At 39.3% G+C, this 17,982-nt stretch overlaps 2 protein-coding genes across 2 annotated transcripts in view; both read left to right on the top strand.

Annotated features, from left to right (window-relative positions):
* The window catches only part of LOC113650345, a 243,721-nt gene that overhangs the window by 164,977 nt on the left and 60,762 nt on the right, over positions 1-17,982 (top strand). The gene's annotated exons all lie outside the window — the stretch shown is intronic.
* LOC113650316 (protocadherin gamma-A11-like) lies at positions 12,960-15,536 on the top strand. Its single transcript, XM_047805202.1, has one exon. The coding sequence runs from the start codon at positions 13,137-13,139 to the stop codon at positions 15,534-15,536; it is 2,400 nt and encodes a 799-aa protein (XP_047661158.1). The 5' UTR covers positions 12,960-13,136.

Below are 17,982 nucleotides of genomic sequence, written 5' to 3'. Positions count from 1 at the left end.
TCAGACACAGGAGTTACTGGAACTCTGCCGCACATGTATAATTATGATGCTTGTATGACGACTGACTCGAGGAAGTGTGATTCAAAATTTTCCACACTAAGAGCTCAAAATGTTTTATTGGTGGATCCGACTTTCAACGAAACTGTACAGCGAGCATTAAACACAAACAACTGTCTGGAAGATCCAGATTCTCCAGAATCGGTAAGAACTTTTTTTTGTGCATCACTAAGTTTCATTAAAAAAAATGTTGAATAGTAGAAAATACTTGCATCGCGTTCATTTTGATTATCTATATTTAACGTTATTCATGTAATAATAAGTGAAATGTCCAAACCAAACATTTACAAAACCACTTGGCTGCACAGCGCCGAGTCCTTTCGTCGTTCAGTCAGTTTTTGAAATCGCTGCTTGCTGATAAACTCTACTTCATACTGGGCTTTCCTGAGTCATTACCCTCGAATGGAATAGATGATAAAACTCCTATAAGCAGGTTTGTACAACGCCGGCTCAGGTTCCGTTACCGGACGGAAGGATACATAAACGAAGGAGTAATTCTGTATTACCTTAGATAATTTATGAAACACAATTATTGTAAATGTATTTGTAGTTCTTAGTTTTGACTCAAAGGGCCGCTGTTCAACAGCGAAAAGCTTGGGCTTTAAACTGAATCTCCCTAACCCTCCTACATCGTCTCGCTGCGTCACAGAGAAAGGGAGGACAGGATTTTCAATCGAATAGCATTTAGACAATGTCGCTGCAAACTAGTTGGTTTGTACGGTTGTTTTTATATTGATTTTTTTGGAACTCCTGTAAACAAAAGCTGAATATCATATAAAAAAGAATAACGCTTCAAAGGATGAGGTCAAAGAAGGAAATAGCCGCTATGGCGTGGTGGCACACGGTCCTCCTTTTCTTCGTCTTTTGTTCTAGCTGCGCGAGCGGACAGATCACTTATTCTATTCCCGAGGAAATGGAGAAAGGTTCGAGGATAGGAAACATCGCTCAAGATTTGGGTTTGGATTTAAAAAGAGTGAAATCAGGGAAAGCGCGTATTTATACAGGAGGCGGCAAGGAATACGTCGAACTAAACAGAGAAAACGGATTGCTTCTCATTAAAGAGAAAATAGACCGGGAGTCTCTTTGCGCAAAAATAACTCCCTGCGCGCTTCATCTCCAAATGATTCTGGAAAACCCGATGGAGTTATATTCTGTTACAGTGGAGATCACGGATATAAACGACAATGCTCCTAATTTTCAGAACAATGAAATGAGGTTTGAAATAAGCGAGTCAGCAATGATCGGTGCCAGATTTGTGCTCGGTAAAGCTGCTGATCCGGATGTTGGAATAAACGGACTTCAGAGCTATTCCCTTAAACCCACGGATAATTTTGTGTTGGACAAAGAATCAGGCGGAGAAAAAAATATAGAGATGATTTTACAAAAGTCTCTAGATCGGGAAAAAGAGGAAAAGATTAATTTGATGTTGACGGCGTTTGATGGCGGTGAGTCGCGACTGTCAGGAACAATGCAAATATATATAACGGTAGTTGATGCTAATGATAATCCCCCTGTATTTTCACAAAAGGTCTATAAAGCTACAATAACAGAAAATGCTGTAAAGGGCAGTAAACTGACAACAGTAAGCGCCTCTGACGCGGATGAAGGCTCCAACGGTCATGTGTCTTATTACATTTCTGACGCAGTGGACATTTCTTTGGCGGATATGTTTCTTGTAAATGAGCAAAGTGGTGAAATTAAATTAAATGATCAGATTGATTATGAAACATCGAACATTTACCAGCTTGATATTCAGGCCAGAGACCAAGGCGGACTTTCTGACACATGTAAGGTCATTATTGATGTGCTGGATATTAATGATAATAAGCCAAGTATTGATTTGATATCTATGTCCAGTTCTATTTCTGAAAAGTCCAAATTGAACACTGTTGTTGCCATGTTGAAGGTAAATGACCCGGATTCAGGTGTGAATGGACAAGTTCACTGTGATATCAATGACAATATTCCCTTCGCAATAGTATCTCAAGCAAATAATTTTTTTAGCCTGCGCACAGAGGATGAACTGGACAGAGAGAGAGAAGCTGAGTATAACATCACTGTGACTTGCTCTGATGAAGGAGTTCCCTCACTGTCCAGCAGCACTTCTCTCCGTTTACACATATCAGATGTTAATGACAACGCACCTGTTTTTGAGAGAAATAATTATGAGGCCTATGTGGTGGAGAACAACACACCAGGTCTCTCTATATTCACAGTGAAGGCCAGTGATGCAGACTACAACCAGAATGCTCGAGTGTCTTATATTTTAGAAGAGAGCACCGTCAATGGACTTCCTGTGTCCTCATATGTATCAGTCAGTGCTGATAGTGGAGTCATTAACGCTGTGCGCTCTTTCGACTACGAGCAGTTAAAGGACTTCCATTTCTGCGTCAGAGCACAGGACGGAGGCTCCCCTCCACTCAGTAGTAACGTGACAGTAAAAATTACAGTCCAAGATCAGAACGACAACGCTCCTCAGGTCCTCTACCCAGTACAGACCGGTGGCTCTGTGGTGGCTGAGATTGTGCCTCGTTCAGCAGATGTGGGTTATCTGGTCACTAAAGTGGTGGCTGTTGATGTGGACTCTGGACAGAACGCCTGGCTCTCCTACAAACTCCAGAAAGCCACAGACAGGGCGCTGTTTGAAGTGGGAGCGCAGAATGGAGAGATACGAACTGTTCGTCAGGTTACAGATAAAGATGCCGTGAAACAAAAGCTCACTGTAGTTGTGGAGGATAACGGACAGCCGTCTCGCTCAGCTGTAGTTAACATCAATGTAGCTGTAGCGGACACTTTCCCTGAAATGCTCTCAGAGTTCACAGACTTTACACAACACAAACAGTATAATGACGACCTCACCTTTTATTTAGTGTTAGCATTAGCTGCTGTTTCTTTCCTTTTCATCACGACTGTAGTAGTTATAATCTCAGTAAAGATCTACAGGTGGAGACAATCGCGCATCTTCTATCAGTCCAATCTCCCAGTTATTCCGTACTATCCACCCGGTTACACAGACACAGGAGTTACTGGAACTCTGCCGCACATGTATAATCATGATGCTTGTATGACAACTGATTCGAGGAAGAGTGACTGTAAATATTCTACACTCGGAGGACAGAGTGTTTTAGTCATGGACCGCAGTTTTGCAGAAACTATGCAGCGGGCAATGAAGGAAAATAATTTTCTAGATGATGCTGATTCTCCTGAAATGGTAAGGACTTCTGATCACAATTTCTTACCACAAACCTTTATGCTTTTTTGGACACTCTCCTGTCTGAGTGCAGTGAAACCGGCATGTAGCTATAGTATATTGTTGACTGAGAATTTTGGATAACTATAGTTATCTTGGTCACAAATGATGAAAATGCACTTTGCTGATACTGCTCATCAACATTTCATCTGTTTTATTTCATTTATCTGTTAGTAGTAAAAGACTGTACAAGTATCATGTGTCGAACACTGAGCATGGATTAGAGCAGTGTAATTTTTTCTTAATTAATGGTGCTGTTTGGAATGACAAGATTTTCAGCAATTCTTGTCGGACTGCAACAGAAAAAAAATTTCTCTCTCTCTTAGACACACACACACACACACACACACACACACACACACACACACACACACACACACACACACACAAACACAGCTAACTCAAACACCAAGATGAGACCACATTCTCTTTTTGATTACATAATATAAGAGAAATATCGAATGTATTTAGTAATGTTCCTCTTGTTATGTATTTGCAACAAGTACATGCCATATTCAAAGAAGGGAACAAGCTCTAATCACATGGCGAATTTTGAAAATTCATAAAGCATCTTTCTATAAATTACTAGAAAACTAACTTTTATGGCTGTTATTCACGGTGTTATGGATGAATAGCTTCTCTTAGTTGAATTCTGATCATTTTATTTTATTTTATTAAAATGCAACCTTACATAGAAGTTGTGGATTTGTGTGTTTTCATGCCAGTGATGCAAAATGCCAGAGATTTGAAGCAGTTGGACCATGTTGAAGAATCAGCTTTAAACTAATTTAACAATCATACTTTAGTTTTCAGCCCTAACTGTGTTGGACAGTGCCATATCACTGTACTCTGTATTCTGAATGGTTACATCCAAGTTATAACATTTCATACAATATTATAATAGATCGTACCTTATCATACAATCTATGATGTTGTAAATTATTTAGAATGTGATAGGGAAGGGTATATCATATGTTCACCGATGACATGTTTGTCAGAATTAGATTGCTGTATTGGTTCTTTTAGAAAACTGCTAATACAATCAAAAGCAGTTTAAACACATTTAAGGAATGACTTAATTTTTAAGAATTGCTGATAATTCAAGAAAAGGTGGCAGAGGCTGCGGAGGAGTAGGGACAGTGGGGAGAGCAAGAAAATCCCTCATTGCTAGCATCAATAATATGTTTCAATCCTATTTTAGCTGAGAAATGTACACGGACTAGGAGAATAACCACAGATTGTTAAATTACACTTTATTTTATTTACTCGGTATTTGTTATCTTGTAGAAGATGAGACTTCTTATCAAAATGTATTTTTGCTATAGCTTTTTAATATATCTCTTATAAAGAATTTATTTGTACTTCTTAGATTTGACTCACAGGGCCGCTGTTTAACAGCGATGGACTGAGACTGGGGTTTAAATCATCAAACCCTCCCTCGTCATCCATCTTTATCAGTGAGAAAGAAAGGAGGACGGGCTTTCTGACGCCCAGTCTCTACACAGTGGAGGAGTGTAATCGCTGTAAATAAAAAAGAAATATATAGATATATAGATATTTGCTCTATAGCTATACAAATCTGACGTATATGATACGATTACTGTGTTAAAGGACGTTTGTATCAAAGAAGGAAATATCCGCTATGGCGTGGTGGCACACGGTCCTGCTTTTATTCGTCTTTTGTTCTAGCTGCGCGAGCGGACAGATCACTTATTCTATTCCCGAAGAAATGGAGAAAGGGTCGAGGATCGGAAACATTGCTCAGGATTTGGGTTTGAATTTAAAAAGGCTGAAATCGGGGAAAGCGCGAATATTTTCAGGAGAGAGCACGGAATATGTCGAACTAAACAGAGAAAACGGATTGCTTCTCATTAAAGAGAAAATAGACCGGGAGTCTCATTGCGCAAAAATAACTCCCTGCGCGCTTCATCTCCAAATGATTCTGGAAAACCCGATGGAGTTATATTCTGTTACAGTGGAGATCACGGATATAAACGACAATGCTCCTAATTTTCAGAACAATGAAATAAGGTTTGAAATAAGCGAATCAGCAATGATCGGTGCCAGATTTGTGCTAGGCGAAGCTGTCGATCCAGATGTTGGAATAAACGGACTTAAGAGCTATTCCCTTAAACCCACGGATAATTTTGTGTTGGATAAACAAGGAGATGTAACGAAGATTGTGGAGATGGTACTACAGAAGCCCCTAGATCGAGAAAAGCAAGCGACCATAGATTTGACGCTGACTGCTTATGACGGAGGAGAACCACAGCTATCTGGCGCGATGTCTATACATATAACGGTAGTGGATGCTAATGATAATGCTCCGATTTTTAATCAAAAAATTTATAAGGCTTCAATATCAGAGAATGCGATCAAAGGCACCAAATTAATAACAGTAAGTGCTTCTGACGCAGATGTAGGATCAAATAGTCAAGTGACATATGTCATATCTGACGCAATGGACAGATCTGTAGCCAGTAGCTTTCTTGTAAATGAGCAAAGTGGAGATGTTACATTAAATGGTCAGCTTGATTATGAAAAATCAAACATTTACCAGCTTGTTATTCAGGCCAGAGACACAGGAGGACACTCCGACACATGTAAGTTAATTATTGATGTACTGGATATTAATGATAATAATCCAGCAATCATCATCGTCTCTATGTCTAGTTCTATATCAGAAGAATCAAAACCTAATACTGTGGTTGCCATGATTAAAGTTAATGACCTGGACTCAGGTGCAAATGGACAAGTTATTTGTACTGTTAATGATAATATTCCCTTTACTATCAATTCACCCTCCAATAATTTCTTTAGCTTGATTACAGATCAGGAATTAGACAGAGAGAGAGAAGCTGAGTATAACATCACTGTGACTTGCTCTGATGAAGGAGTTCCCTCACTATCCAGCAGCACTTCTCTCCGTTTACACATATCAGATGTTAATGACAACGCACCTGTTTTTGAGAGAAATAATTATGAGGCCTATGTGGTGGAGAACAACACACCAGGTCTCTCTATATTCACAGTGAAGGCCAGTGATGCAGACTACAACCAGAATGCTCGAGTGTCTTATATTTTAGAAGAGAGCACCGTCAATGGACTTCCTGTGTCATCGTATGTGTCAGTCAGCGCTGATAGTGGAGTCATTAACGCAGTGCGCTCTTTAGACTACGAGCAGTTAAAGGACTTCCATTTCCATGTCAGAGCGCAGGATGGAGGCTCCCCTCCACTCAGTAGTAACGTGACAGTAAAAATTACAGTCCAAGATCAGAACGACAACGCTCCTCAGGTCCTCTACCCAGTACAGACCGGTGGCTCTGTGGTGGCTGAGATTGTGCCTCGATCAGCAGATGTGGGTTATCTGGTCACTAAAGTGGTGGCTGTTGATGTGGACTCTGGACAGAACGCCTGGCTCTCCTACAAACTCCAGAAAGCCACAGACAGGGCGCTGTTTGAAGTGGGAGCGCAGAATGGAGAGATACGAACTGTGCGTCAGGTCACCGATAAAGATGCCGTGAAACAGAAGCTCACTGTAGTTGTGGAGGATAACGGACAGCCGTCTCGCTCAGCTGTAGTTAACATCAATGTAGCTGTAGCGGACACTTTCCCTGAAATGCTCTCAGAGTTCACGGACTTTACGCAACACAAACAATATAATGACGACCTCACCTTTTATTTAGTGTTAGCATTAGCTGCTGTTTCTTTCCTTTTCATCACGACTGTAGTAGTTATAATCTCAGTAAAGATCTACAGGTGGAGACAATCGCGCATCTTCTATCAGTCCAATCTCCCAGTTATTCCGTACTATCCACCCGGTTACACAGACACAGGAGTTACTGGAACTCTGCCGCACATGTATAATCATGATGCTTGTATGACGACTGACTCGAGGAAAAGTGACTGTAAATATTCTACACTCGGAGGACATAGTGTTTTAGTCATGGACCGCAGTTTTACAGAAACTATGCAGCGCGCGATGAAGGAAAATAATTTTCTAGATGATGCTGATTCTCCTGAAATGGTAAGGACTTCTGGTCACAATTTCTTACCACAAACCTTTATGCTTTTTTGGACACTCTCCTGTCTGAGTGCAGTCAAACCGGCATGTAGCTATAATATATTGTCAGCTGAAGATTTTGGATGACTACAGTTATCTTGATCACAAATGATAAAAATGCACTTTGCTGATGCTGCTCATCAACATTTCATCTGTTATATTGAACTTTTCTGTTAGTAGTGAAGGATTCTATCAGTATCATGTGTCGAACACTGAGCTTGGATTAGAGCAGTGTATTTTTTCTTAATATATCATGCTATTCGGTATAGCAAGATTTTCAGCACTTCTTGTCAGATAGCAACAGGCAAATTCTCTCTGTATCTCTTTCACACACACACACACACACACACACACACACACACACACACACACACACACACACACACACACGCACACACAAACACACAGGCAACTCAAAGGCCAACATGAGAACACATTCTCGTTTGATTACATAATATAAGAGAAATACCAAATGTATTTACCAATGTTCCTCTTATGTATTTGCAACAAGTACATGCCATAATCAAAGAAGAGAATACAGGTTTTATGGATAAATACCTTCTTTTAGTTGAATTCTGATCATTTTATTTTATTTTATTTTATTAAAATGCAACCTTACATAGAAGTTGTGGATTTGTGTGTTTTCGTGCCAGTGATGCAAAATGCTAGAGATTTGAAGCAGTGGGACCATGTTGAAGAATCAGCTTTAAACTAATTTAACAATCATACTTTAGTTTTCAGCCCTAACTGTGTTGGACAGTGCCATATCACTGTACTCTGTATTCTGAATGGTTACATCCAAGTTATAACATTTCATACAATATTATAATAGATCGTACCTTATCATATACCCTAACCTATCACATACTATATAATTTACAACACGCTAAATTATATTATACGTTCATTGATAATGTGTTTGTCAGAATTAGATTGTTTTATTGGTTCTTTTAGAAAACTGATAAAACAATCAAAGGCAGTTTAACCACATATAAGGAATGACTTACTTGTTAAGAGTTGTTGATATTTAAAGAAGGAGGTGGAAGAGGCTGCGGAGGAGTGGGGACAGTGGAGAAAGCAAGATAATTCCTTATTGCTGGCATCTATGAAGCCCGTAGGTGGGGAGGGGGGGTTCAGGTGGTTCGATTGAACCCCCCCTCACTGCCAAAGGTCCAGAATTTAAGTCGTTTTTTTTTTCATGTGATTATTATCATCATTGTTTTAATCAATGCTTGTGACAATTTTTCTGGGTTGCTGACTTAAATTAATATGATACATTATTGTATCTGGACGTGTGTGTGTGTGTGTGTGTGTGTGTGTGTGTGTGTGTGTGTGTGTGTGTGTGTGTCGGCGTGTAGTTCAGAGAGAGTTCTCGCAATACACTTTTCAAAGCAACGGTGAAGCATCGCCTCTGAATGATGGGGGGAGGGTTTATATATATATATATATATATATATATATATATATATATATATATATATATATTTTTTTTTTTAATTAAAAGGATTTTTTAAATATTTTATCCACTCAATAGTCTACAATATAATATCCAAATAAACGTAGCGTAATTATAATAATAAAACTTAATGGGATATTAATACCGGCAGACTGGAGCCAATGGAAATGTTTCTCTCCTTCGGTGCGCGTCTTTAGTCCTCTGAGAACTTCAAAGCGGACCGCTTGAGGTAAATTATCTGGAATGATTAGTATATTAATTGATTTAGGATGCCTACTCAGCTAATCCATAAGTGTCAAGACAAATACAGCAACAAGCAAAGAGGCATTGACAGAGAGTCAAGAAATGATGATGAAAATAATAAATTGTTATTAATACTTCAGTAAAGTTCATTAAATCTATTATGTTGTTAGTGTGGTCTCTAAACTTATGAAATGTGTATGGACTGACAAAGGTGGAACATGAGGAAGCAATTAAACAACAATGCAGTAAATTATTTAGGTGCATCAAAAAGCGAGTTCGTTAAGATACCAGCGAACAAACTAATCCAGCACAAATTAGTGAATAAATGGTCATCAAAATGGACTAGGAGAATAACCACAGATTGTTAAATTACACTTTATTTTATTTACTCGGTATTTGTTATCTTGTAGGAGATGAGACTTCTTATCAAAATGTATTTTTGCTATAGCTTTTTAATATATCGCTTATATAGAATTTATTTGTACTTCTTAGATTTGACTCACAGGGCCGCTGTTTAACAGCGATGGACTGAGACTGGGGTTTAAATCATCAAACCCTCCCACGTCATCCATCTTTATCAGTGAGAAAGAAAGGAGGACGGGCTTTCTGACGCCCAGTCTCTACACAGTGGAGGAGTGTAATCGCTGTAAATAAAAAAGAAATATATAGATTTTTGCTCTATAGCTATACAAATCTGACGTATATGATACGATTACTGTGTTAAAGGACGTTTGTATCAAAGAAGGAAATATCCGCTATGGCGTGGTGGCACACGGTCCTGCTTTTCTTCCTCTTTTGTTCTGACTGCGCGAGCGGACAGATCACTTATTCTATTCCCGAAGAAATGGAGAAAGGGTCGAGGATCGGAAACATTGCTCAGGATTTGGGTTTGAATTTAAAAAGGCTGAAGTCGGGGAAAGCGCGAATATTTTCAGGAGAGAGCACGGAATATGTCGAACTAAACAGAGAAAACGGATTGCTTCTCATTAAAGAGAAAATAGACCGGGAGTCTCTTTGCGCAAAAATAACTCCCTGCGCGCTTCATCTCCAAATGATTCTGGAAAACCCGATGGAGTTATATTCTGTTACAGTGGAGATCACGGATATAAACGACAATGCTCCTAATTTTCAAAAGAATGAATTGAGGTTTGAAATAAGCGAGTCAGCAATGATCGGTGCCAGATTTGTGCTCGGTAAAGCTGCTGATCCGGATGTTGGAATAAACGGACTTCAGAGCTATTCCCTTAAGCCCACGGATAATTTTGTGTTGGACAAAGAATCAGGCGGAGAAAAAAATATAGAGATGATTTTACAAAAGCCCCTTGATCGAGAAAAGGAAGCACAAATTAATTTGTTGTTGACGGCGTTTGATGGCGGTGAGTCGCGATTGTCAGGAACAATGCAAATATATATAACGGTAGTTGATGCTAATGATAACCCCCCTGTATTTTCACAAAAGGTCTATAAAGCTACAATAATAGAAAATGCAGTAAAAGGCAGCAAACTGACAACAGTAAGCGCCTCTGACGCGGATGAAGGCTCCAACGGTCATGTGTCTTATTACATTTCTGACGCAGTGGACATTTCTTTGGCTGATATGTTTCATGTAAATGAGCAAAATGGTGAAGTTACATTAATCGGTCAGATTGATTATGAAAAGTCGAACGTTTACCAGCTTGATATTCAGGCCAGAGACCAAGGCGGACTTTCTGACACATGTAAGGTCATTATTGATGTGCTGGATATTAACGATAACAATCCAGCAATCATCATCGTCTCTATGTCTAGTTCTATATCAGAAGATTCAAAACCTAATACTGTGGTTGCCATGATTAAAGTTAATGACCTGGACTCAGGTGCAAATGGACGAGTTATTTGTACTGTTAATGATAATATTCCCTTTACTATCAATTCACCCTCCAATAATTTCTTTAGCTTGATTACAGATCAGGAATTAGACAGAGAGAGAGAAGCTGAGTATAACATCACTGTGACTTGCTCTGATGAAGGAGTTCCCTCACTATCCAGCAGCACTTCTCTCCGTTTACACATATCAGATATTAATGACAACGCACCTGTTTTTGAGAGAAATAATTATGAGGCCTATGTGGTGGAGAACAACACACCAGGTCTCTCTATATTCACAGTGAAGGCCAGTGACGCAGACCACAACCAGAATGCTCGAGTGTCTTATATTTTAGAAGAGAGCACCGTCAATGGACTTCCTGTGTCATCGTATGTATCAGTCAGCGCTGATAGTGGAGTCATTAATGCCGTGCGCTCTTTAGACTACGAGCAGTTAAAGGACTTCCATTTCCGTGTCAGAGCACAGGACGGAGGCTCCCCTCCACTCAGTAGTAACGTGACAGTAAAAATTACAGTCCAAGATCAGAACGACAACGCTCCTCAGGTCCTCTACCCAGTACAGACCGGTGGCTCTGTGGTGGCTGAGATTGTGCCTCGTTCAGCAGATGTGGGTTATCTGGTCACTAAAGTGGTGGCTGTTGATGTGGACTCTGGACAGAACGCCTGGCTCTCCTACAAACTCCAGAAAGCCACAGACAGGGCGCTGTTTGAAGTGGGAGCGCAGAATGGAGAGATACGAACTGTGCGTCAGGTCACAGATAAAGATGCCGTGAAACAGAAGATCACTGTAGTTGTGGAGGATAACGGACAGCCGTCTCGCTCAGCTGTAGTTAACATCAATGTAGCTGTAGCGGACACTTTCCCTGAAATGCTCTCAGAGTTCACAGACTTTACGCACAACAAACAATATAATGATGACCTCACCTTTTATTTAGTGTTAGCATTAGCTGCTGTTTCTTTCCTTTTCATCATGACTGTAGTAGTTATAATCTCAGTAAAGATCTACAGGTGGAGACAATCGCGCATCTTCTATCAGTCCAATCTGCCAGTTATTCCGTACTATCCACCCGGTTACACAGACACAGGAGTTACTGGAACTCTGCCACACATGTATAATTATGATGCTTGTATGACGACTGACTCGAGGAAAAGTGACTGTAAATATTCTACACTTGGAGGACAGAGTGTTTTAGTCATGGACCGCAGTTTTACAGAAACTATGCAGCGCGCGATGAGAGAAAATAATCTTCTTGAAGATCCTGATTCTCCAGAGTTGGTAAGGGCTTGTTACAATCATATTGCTTTCCCCCATGTCATGCAAATATATAAAAGCAAACATATCACGTGCATGTATAATTGTAATCGTTGAGGCCTAAATTGCAGTTTTTGAAACGTACTTTGTCCAGAGTGCTATTAAGTAAAAAACGTTCAATGAGTATATGTAAAGATATTGCAGTATTTACGTACCTCCTTTTTGAAAGTTTGTTAAACTAATGTACGTGTGGTTGTATAAATGATCGTCTTTCTGCATAACACTAAACATATCCATAAACTTTATGTCATCAGAGTTGTAGCGTAAATAAATAAGTAATAATGAAAGTAATAATAGTAAGTATCTACAGATTCTGCACAGAAAGTGAAAATACAGACCGGGGAAAATACTAGACGAGGGTTATGTGTTTGACATCACTTGATTAATGGGATGGTTATCTTAGGCGTTCGTAATATATAGTACAATATAATAGTAAAAAAATAAAGAAAGAAATAATATTATTAGTAATAATAATAATAATAATAATAATAATAATAATAATAATAACAATAACAATAACAATAATAATAACAATAATAATAATAATTAATTTTTTACTTTGCTGAAACAGATATTAATTAATACTTTAATATTATCAACGAAAATGTAAATAATGCTATTTAAGATGAGTTATTCTCAGCTGCTAACTCAGAGGGCCGCTGTTTACCTCCGGTGCGCGTAATCCAACGTTTCCGCCTCAGACTCGCCCACTGAATGACGAATCATCAAAGAAAGAAAAGCGTCTCGTTCTCGCCATCTCCGGAGCCTTGAAGGGTTTTGTTCGACATATTTTTTTAGAACACTCAGTTTTAGTATTTGCTCTCGATCACTAAGTATATGGAATTTTTCATCTGATAACATTTGGGTCTTCTGTACAAACGCAGCGGCGATGTGGCACACGGTATTGTTTTTCATCGTCCTTTCTTCTCGCTCCGTGCTCGGGCAGGTCAGCTACTCCATACCGGAGGAAATGGCGAAAGGCTCGATGGTTGGAAATATTGCTCAGGATTTGGGATTAGATTTGAAAAGACTGAAATCTGGAAAAGCGCGTTTATTTTCCGGAGATACCACGGAATACATCGAGCTGAATAGAGAAAGAGGGTTGCTTCATTTGAAAGAAAAAATAGATCGGGAGTCTTTGTGCGCTAAAACAATACCTTGCGCGTTACATCTTCAAATGATACTTGAAAATCCGATGGAAATGTACACGGTTACGGTGGAAATAACGGATATTAATGATAATGCGCCATTTTTCCAGACAGAGGAAATTCGCTTTGAAATAAGCGAGTCGGCTGTGCCGGGTGTAAGATTTGTGTTAGAGAGAGCAATGGATGCGGACGTCGGTACCAACGGACTTCAGAGCTACTCACTTAAACCGACAGATCATTTTGTGTTAGATTTACAAAACAACGCAGACGGTGACAGAAGTGTTGAAATGATTTTACAAAAAAGCCTTGATAGAGAAAAAGAAGAAACATTTACTTTGTTACTAACTGCTATGGATGGAGGTGAACCGGTTCTGTCTGGTACTGTACAGATACACGTTACTGTTCTAGACGTTAATGATAACGCTCCTGTATTTACACAGAAAATCTACAGGACAACATTAATAGAAAACGCAAGTAAAGGAAGTAAATTATTTACCGTTAGCGCCACTGACGCAGATGAAGGCTCTAACGGTCAGGTGGCATACTATTTGTCAAAAACAATGGATAGTTTGTTAGATTTATTTACTGTCGTTCAACATACTGGTGAGGTAATATTAAATGGACAGGTTGACTTTGAAAAAGCAAACAATTACCAGCTTGAAATTCAAGCTAAAGATAACGGAGGACTATCTGATTCATGTAAAATAATTATTGATGTGTTGGACATAAATGACAATAAACCGGCTATAACTGTTCTGTCTATGTCTAACTCAATATCAGAAGAATCCTCTTCTGGCACTATTGTAGCAATGATGAAAGTAAATGATCCTGATTCAGATGCAAATGGTAAAGTTCAATGTACTATTAGTGATAATATTCCTTTTGCTATCACATCAGCATCTAAAAATTTCTTTAGCCTGCGCACAGATCATGAATTAGACAGAGAGAGAGAAGCTGAGTATAACATCACTGTGACTTGCTCTGATGAAGGAGTTCCCTCACTGTCCAGCAGCACTTCTCTCCGTTTACACATATCAGATGTTAATGACAACGCACCTGTTTTTGAGAGAAATAAATATGAGGCCTATGTGGTGGAGAACAACACACCAGGTCTCTCTATATTCACAGTGAAAGCCAGTGATGCAGACTACAACCAGAATGCTCGAGTGTCTTATATTTTAGAAGAGAGCACCATCAATGGACTTCCTGTGTCATCGTATGTGTCAGTCAGTGCTGAAAGTGGAGTCATTAACGCTGTGCGCTCTTTCGACTACGAGCAGTTAAAGGACTTCCATTTCCGTGTCAGAGCACAGGACGGAGGCTCCCCTCCACTCAGTAGTAACGTGACAGTAAAAATTACAGTCCAAGATCAGAACGACAACGCTCCTCAGGTCCTCTACCCAGTACAGACCGGTGGCTCTGTGGTGGCTGAGATTGTGCCACGTTCAGCAGATGTGGGTTATCTGGTCACTAAAGTGGTAGCTGTTGATGTGGACTCTGGACAGAACTCCTGGCTCTCCTACAAACTCCAGAAAGCCACAGACAGGGCACTGTTTGAAGTGGGAGCGCAGAATGGAGAGATACGAACTGTGCGTCAGGTCACCGATAAAGATGCCGTGAAACAAAAGCTCACTGTAGTTGTGGAGGATAACGGACAGCCGTCTCGCTCAGCTGTAGTTAACATCAATGTAGCTGTAGCGGACACTTTCCCTGAAATGCTCTCAGAGTTCACAGACCTTACGCATCACAAACAGTATAATGACGACCCCACCTTTTATTTAGTGTTAGCATTAGCTGCTGTTTCTTTCCTTTTCATCACGACTGTAGTAGTTATAATCTCAGTAAAGATCTACAGGTGGAGACAATCGCGCATCTTCTATCAGTCCAATCTCCCAGTTATTCCGTACTATCCACCCGGTTACACAGACACAGGAGTTACTGGAACTCTGCCGCACATGTATAATTATGATGCTTGTATGACGACTGACTCGAGAAAGAGTGACTGTAAATATTCTACACTCGGAGGACAGAGTGTTTTAGTCATGGACCCAAGTTTTGCACAGACCATGCAGCATGCGATGAAGGCTACTAACCTTCTAAATGAACCTGAATCTCCAGAATTGGTAAGGGCTTCTTTGTAGCTTTGATCATATATCAAATTTTTATACCCCCAAAATAATTTGTCATCTTTGCTGTACATTATCTTTCCCCTGTGCTATTATTGTCTATTCTAAAATGAAAGTCTATAGTGCTTTATAAATGTCCATTTATTTCATGAACATGTCTGTTTCTACATCACTATATGGATTAGGGTATTATAATGTATGAACTTCAATTTAAATATTGGAAACTACTTTATGAATAACAATTGTACATTAATCATATGTTCTTTACTTTAACTTCAGTATTTCAAAACCATAAAAAACTTTAGAAGTATTATCTTAAATTGCCAGGAATTCTAAACAGATTTTAGTCAGTGTATTTAGGAAGTGAATTTGTATTTCATTACCTAAATACTATTTATTTATTATCCCCTTTTCCATCCCGAGGAGAGAATTTTTCTTATAATTCTTTCAATAACGGTTTGTATCATTAGAACTGAGTACATGAGCTGCTCACAGTCAATCCATTGAGAGTGTCAGCAGTTTGCCTTAAATAAAAAATAAAGCACAAGTGTTGACTTTGTGAAGCATAACAATGCACAGCATGTCATCATTGATGAAAACACTAAAGCATGAATTATGGTGTATCATTTTAAATTTGTGACTGAGACTCAGTTGATCTGATATTAATGCATAGTGCAATGAATTAAATGATGTGTTTGTATATAAACTGTAAGGTAGAAATACAGTACATATTCAGCTGTAAACCAATACACCAGTCAAGATTCAAGCATTTTTTTTTCCTTTTCTAGCATTGACTGTCAGAGAACCGGGGTTAAATACAGACCCAAATGCAGTATAACAAAAAAAAAAGAGATTTATTAAACATAACCAAAACCGAAACTCAAAAATCACAACACACACCACGAAGACAATACAGAGACATTACGCAGACAATGATTCCGCGCTAATAAAGGCAACTTGGCACAGCTGAATACTAAAGATTATGAGACATATAAGGGACAGGTGTGCAGAGGCGGGAAAGAATAGACAAAGGCGGGGCATACACGTGAACACCGAACGTAAACAAAAGGCACATGGAAAAAGTCCGGGCTGGATCCTGACATTGATTGGTATTATATTTAATATACAGTGCGTCCCGATTTTTTTTTTCTTTTTTGGTCTAAGTGCTTGTAAACAGATCCGTATATTTAGACATATCATGATGATTAAAAGCGCTTTATACAGACAAATTACACTTTAATAAACTGGTCACCGGTTGTGCAGCGGTGTGTGATGGTTGGTGATGTAGTTCTCCGTTTTTTACTCAGAGGGCCGCTATATACTAAGGATGCTCGTAATCCTTCCATATCCGCCCCAGACTCGCCCATACCATCCTGAATAATCAAAGAAAGAAAAGCCGTACATTTGCTGCATTGGTGCAGACGTGGGGTATTAAATTCAACGAATATTTTAAGAGAAGTTCATTCCTGACTTAAACTGAATGACTGCTGATTATAAGGATTATAACAGGAGTTCGTTTTAGGAGGACTTTTGTACAGACGCTGCGGCGATGTGGCACACGGTATTGTTTTTCATCGTCCTTTCTTCTCGCTCCGTGCTCGGGCAGGTCAGCTACTCCATACCGGAGGAAATGGCGAAAGGCTCGATGGTTGGAAATATTGCTCAGGATTTGGGGTTAGATTTGAAAAGACTAAAATCTGGAAAAGCGCGTGCATTATCCGGAGATACCACGGAATACATCGAGCTGAATAGAGAAAGAGGTATGCTGCTTATAAAAGAAAAAATAGACCGGGAGTCTTTGTGCGCTAAAGCGACACTATGCGCTTTACATCTCCAAATGATACTTGAGAATCCGATGGAAATGTACACAATTACTGTAGAAATCACGGATATTAATGACAATGCCCCGTTTTTTCAAACGGAGGAAATCAGGATTGAAATAAGCGAGTCGGCTGTGACGGGAGCGAGATTCATGTTAGAGAGAGCAATGGATGCGGACGTCGGTACCAACGGACTTCAGAGCTACTCACTTAAACCGACAGATCATTTTGTGTTAGAACTGCAAAATCATGCAGACGGGGGTAAAAATGTAGAGATGATTTTACAAAAAACACTCGATAGAGAAAAGCAGAAAGAACTTACATTATTATTAACTGCCATAGATGGAGGCGAGCCAGTGATGTCTGGCACAGTACAGATACACGTCACTGTTCTAGATGCTAATGATAACGCTCCGGTTTTTCAGGAAAAAAAATATAAAGCATCAATCGTTGAAAACTCACCGAAAGGAACTAAATTGACAACCGTGAGTGCAGCTGATGCTGATGAAGGAACAAATGGACAGGTGACTTATTACATTTCAAACACAGATAAAACTGTAAAAGATGTATTTATTATAAATCAAAATAATGGCGAAATAACATTGAATGGGCAGATTGACTATGAAAAATCTAACAACTTT

This window comes from Tachysurus fulvidraco, chromosome 20 (genome assembly GCF_022655615.1).
Source record: "Tachysurus fulvidraco isolate hzauxx_2018 chromosome 20, HZAU_PFXX_2.0, whole genome shotgun sequence".
NCBI classification, from domain to species: Eukaryota; Metazoa; Chordata; class Actinopteri; order Siluriformes; family Bagridae; genus Tachysurus; species Tachysurus fulvidraco.
Note: the sequence above shows the minus strand (reverse complement) of the source record. Positions and strands in the feature narration are given on the sequence as shown.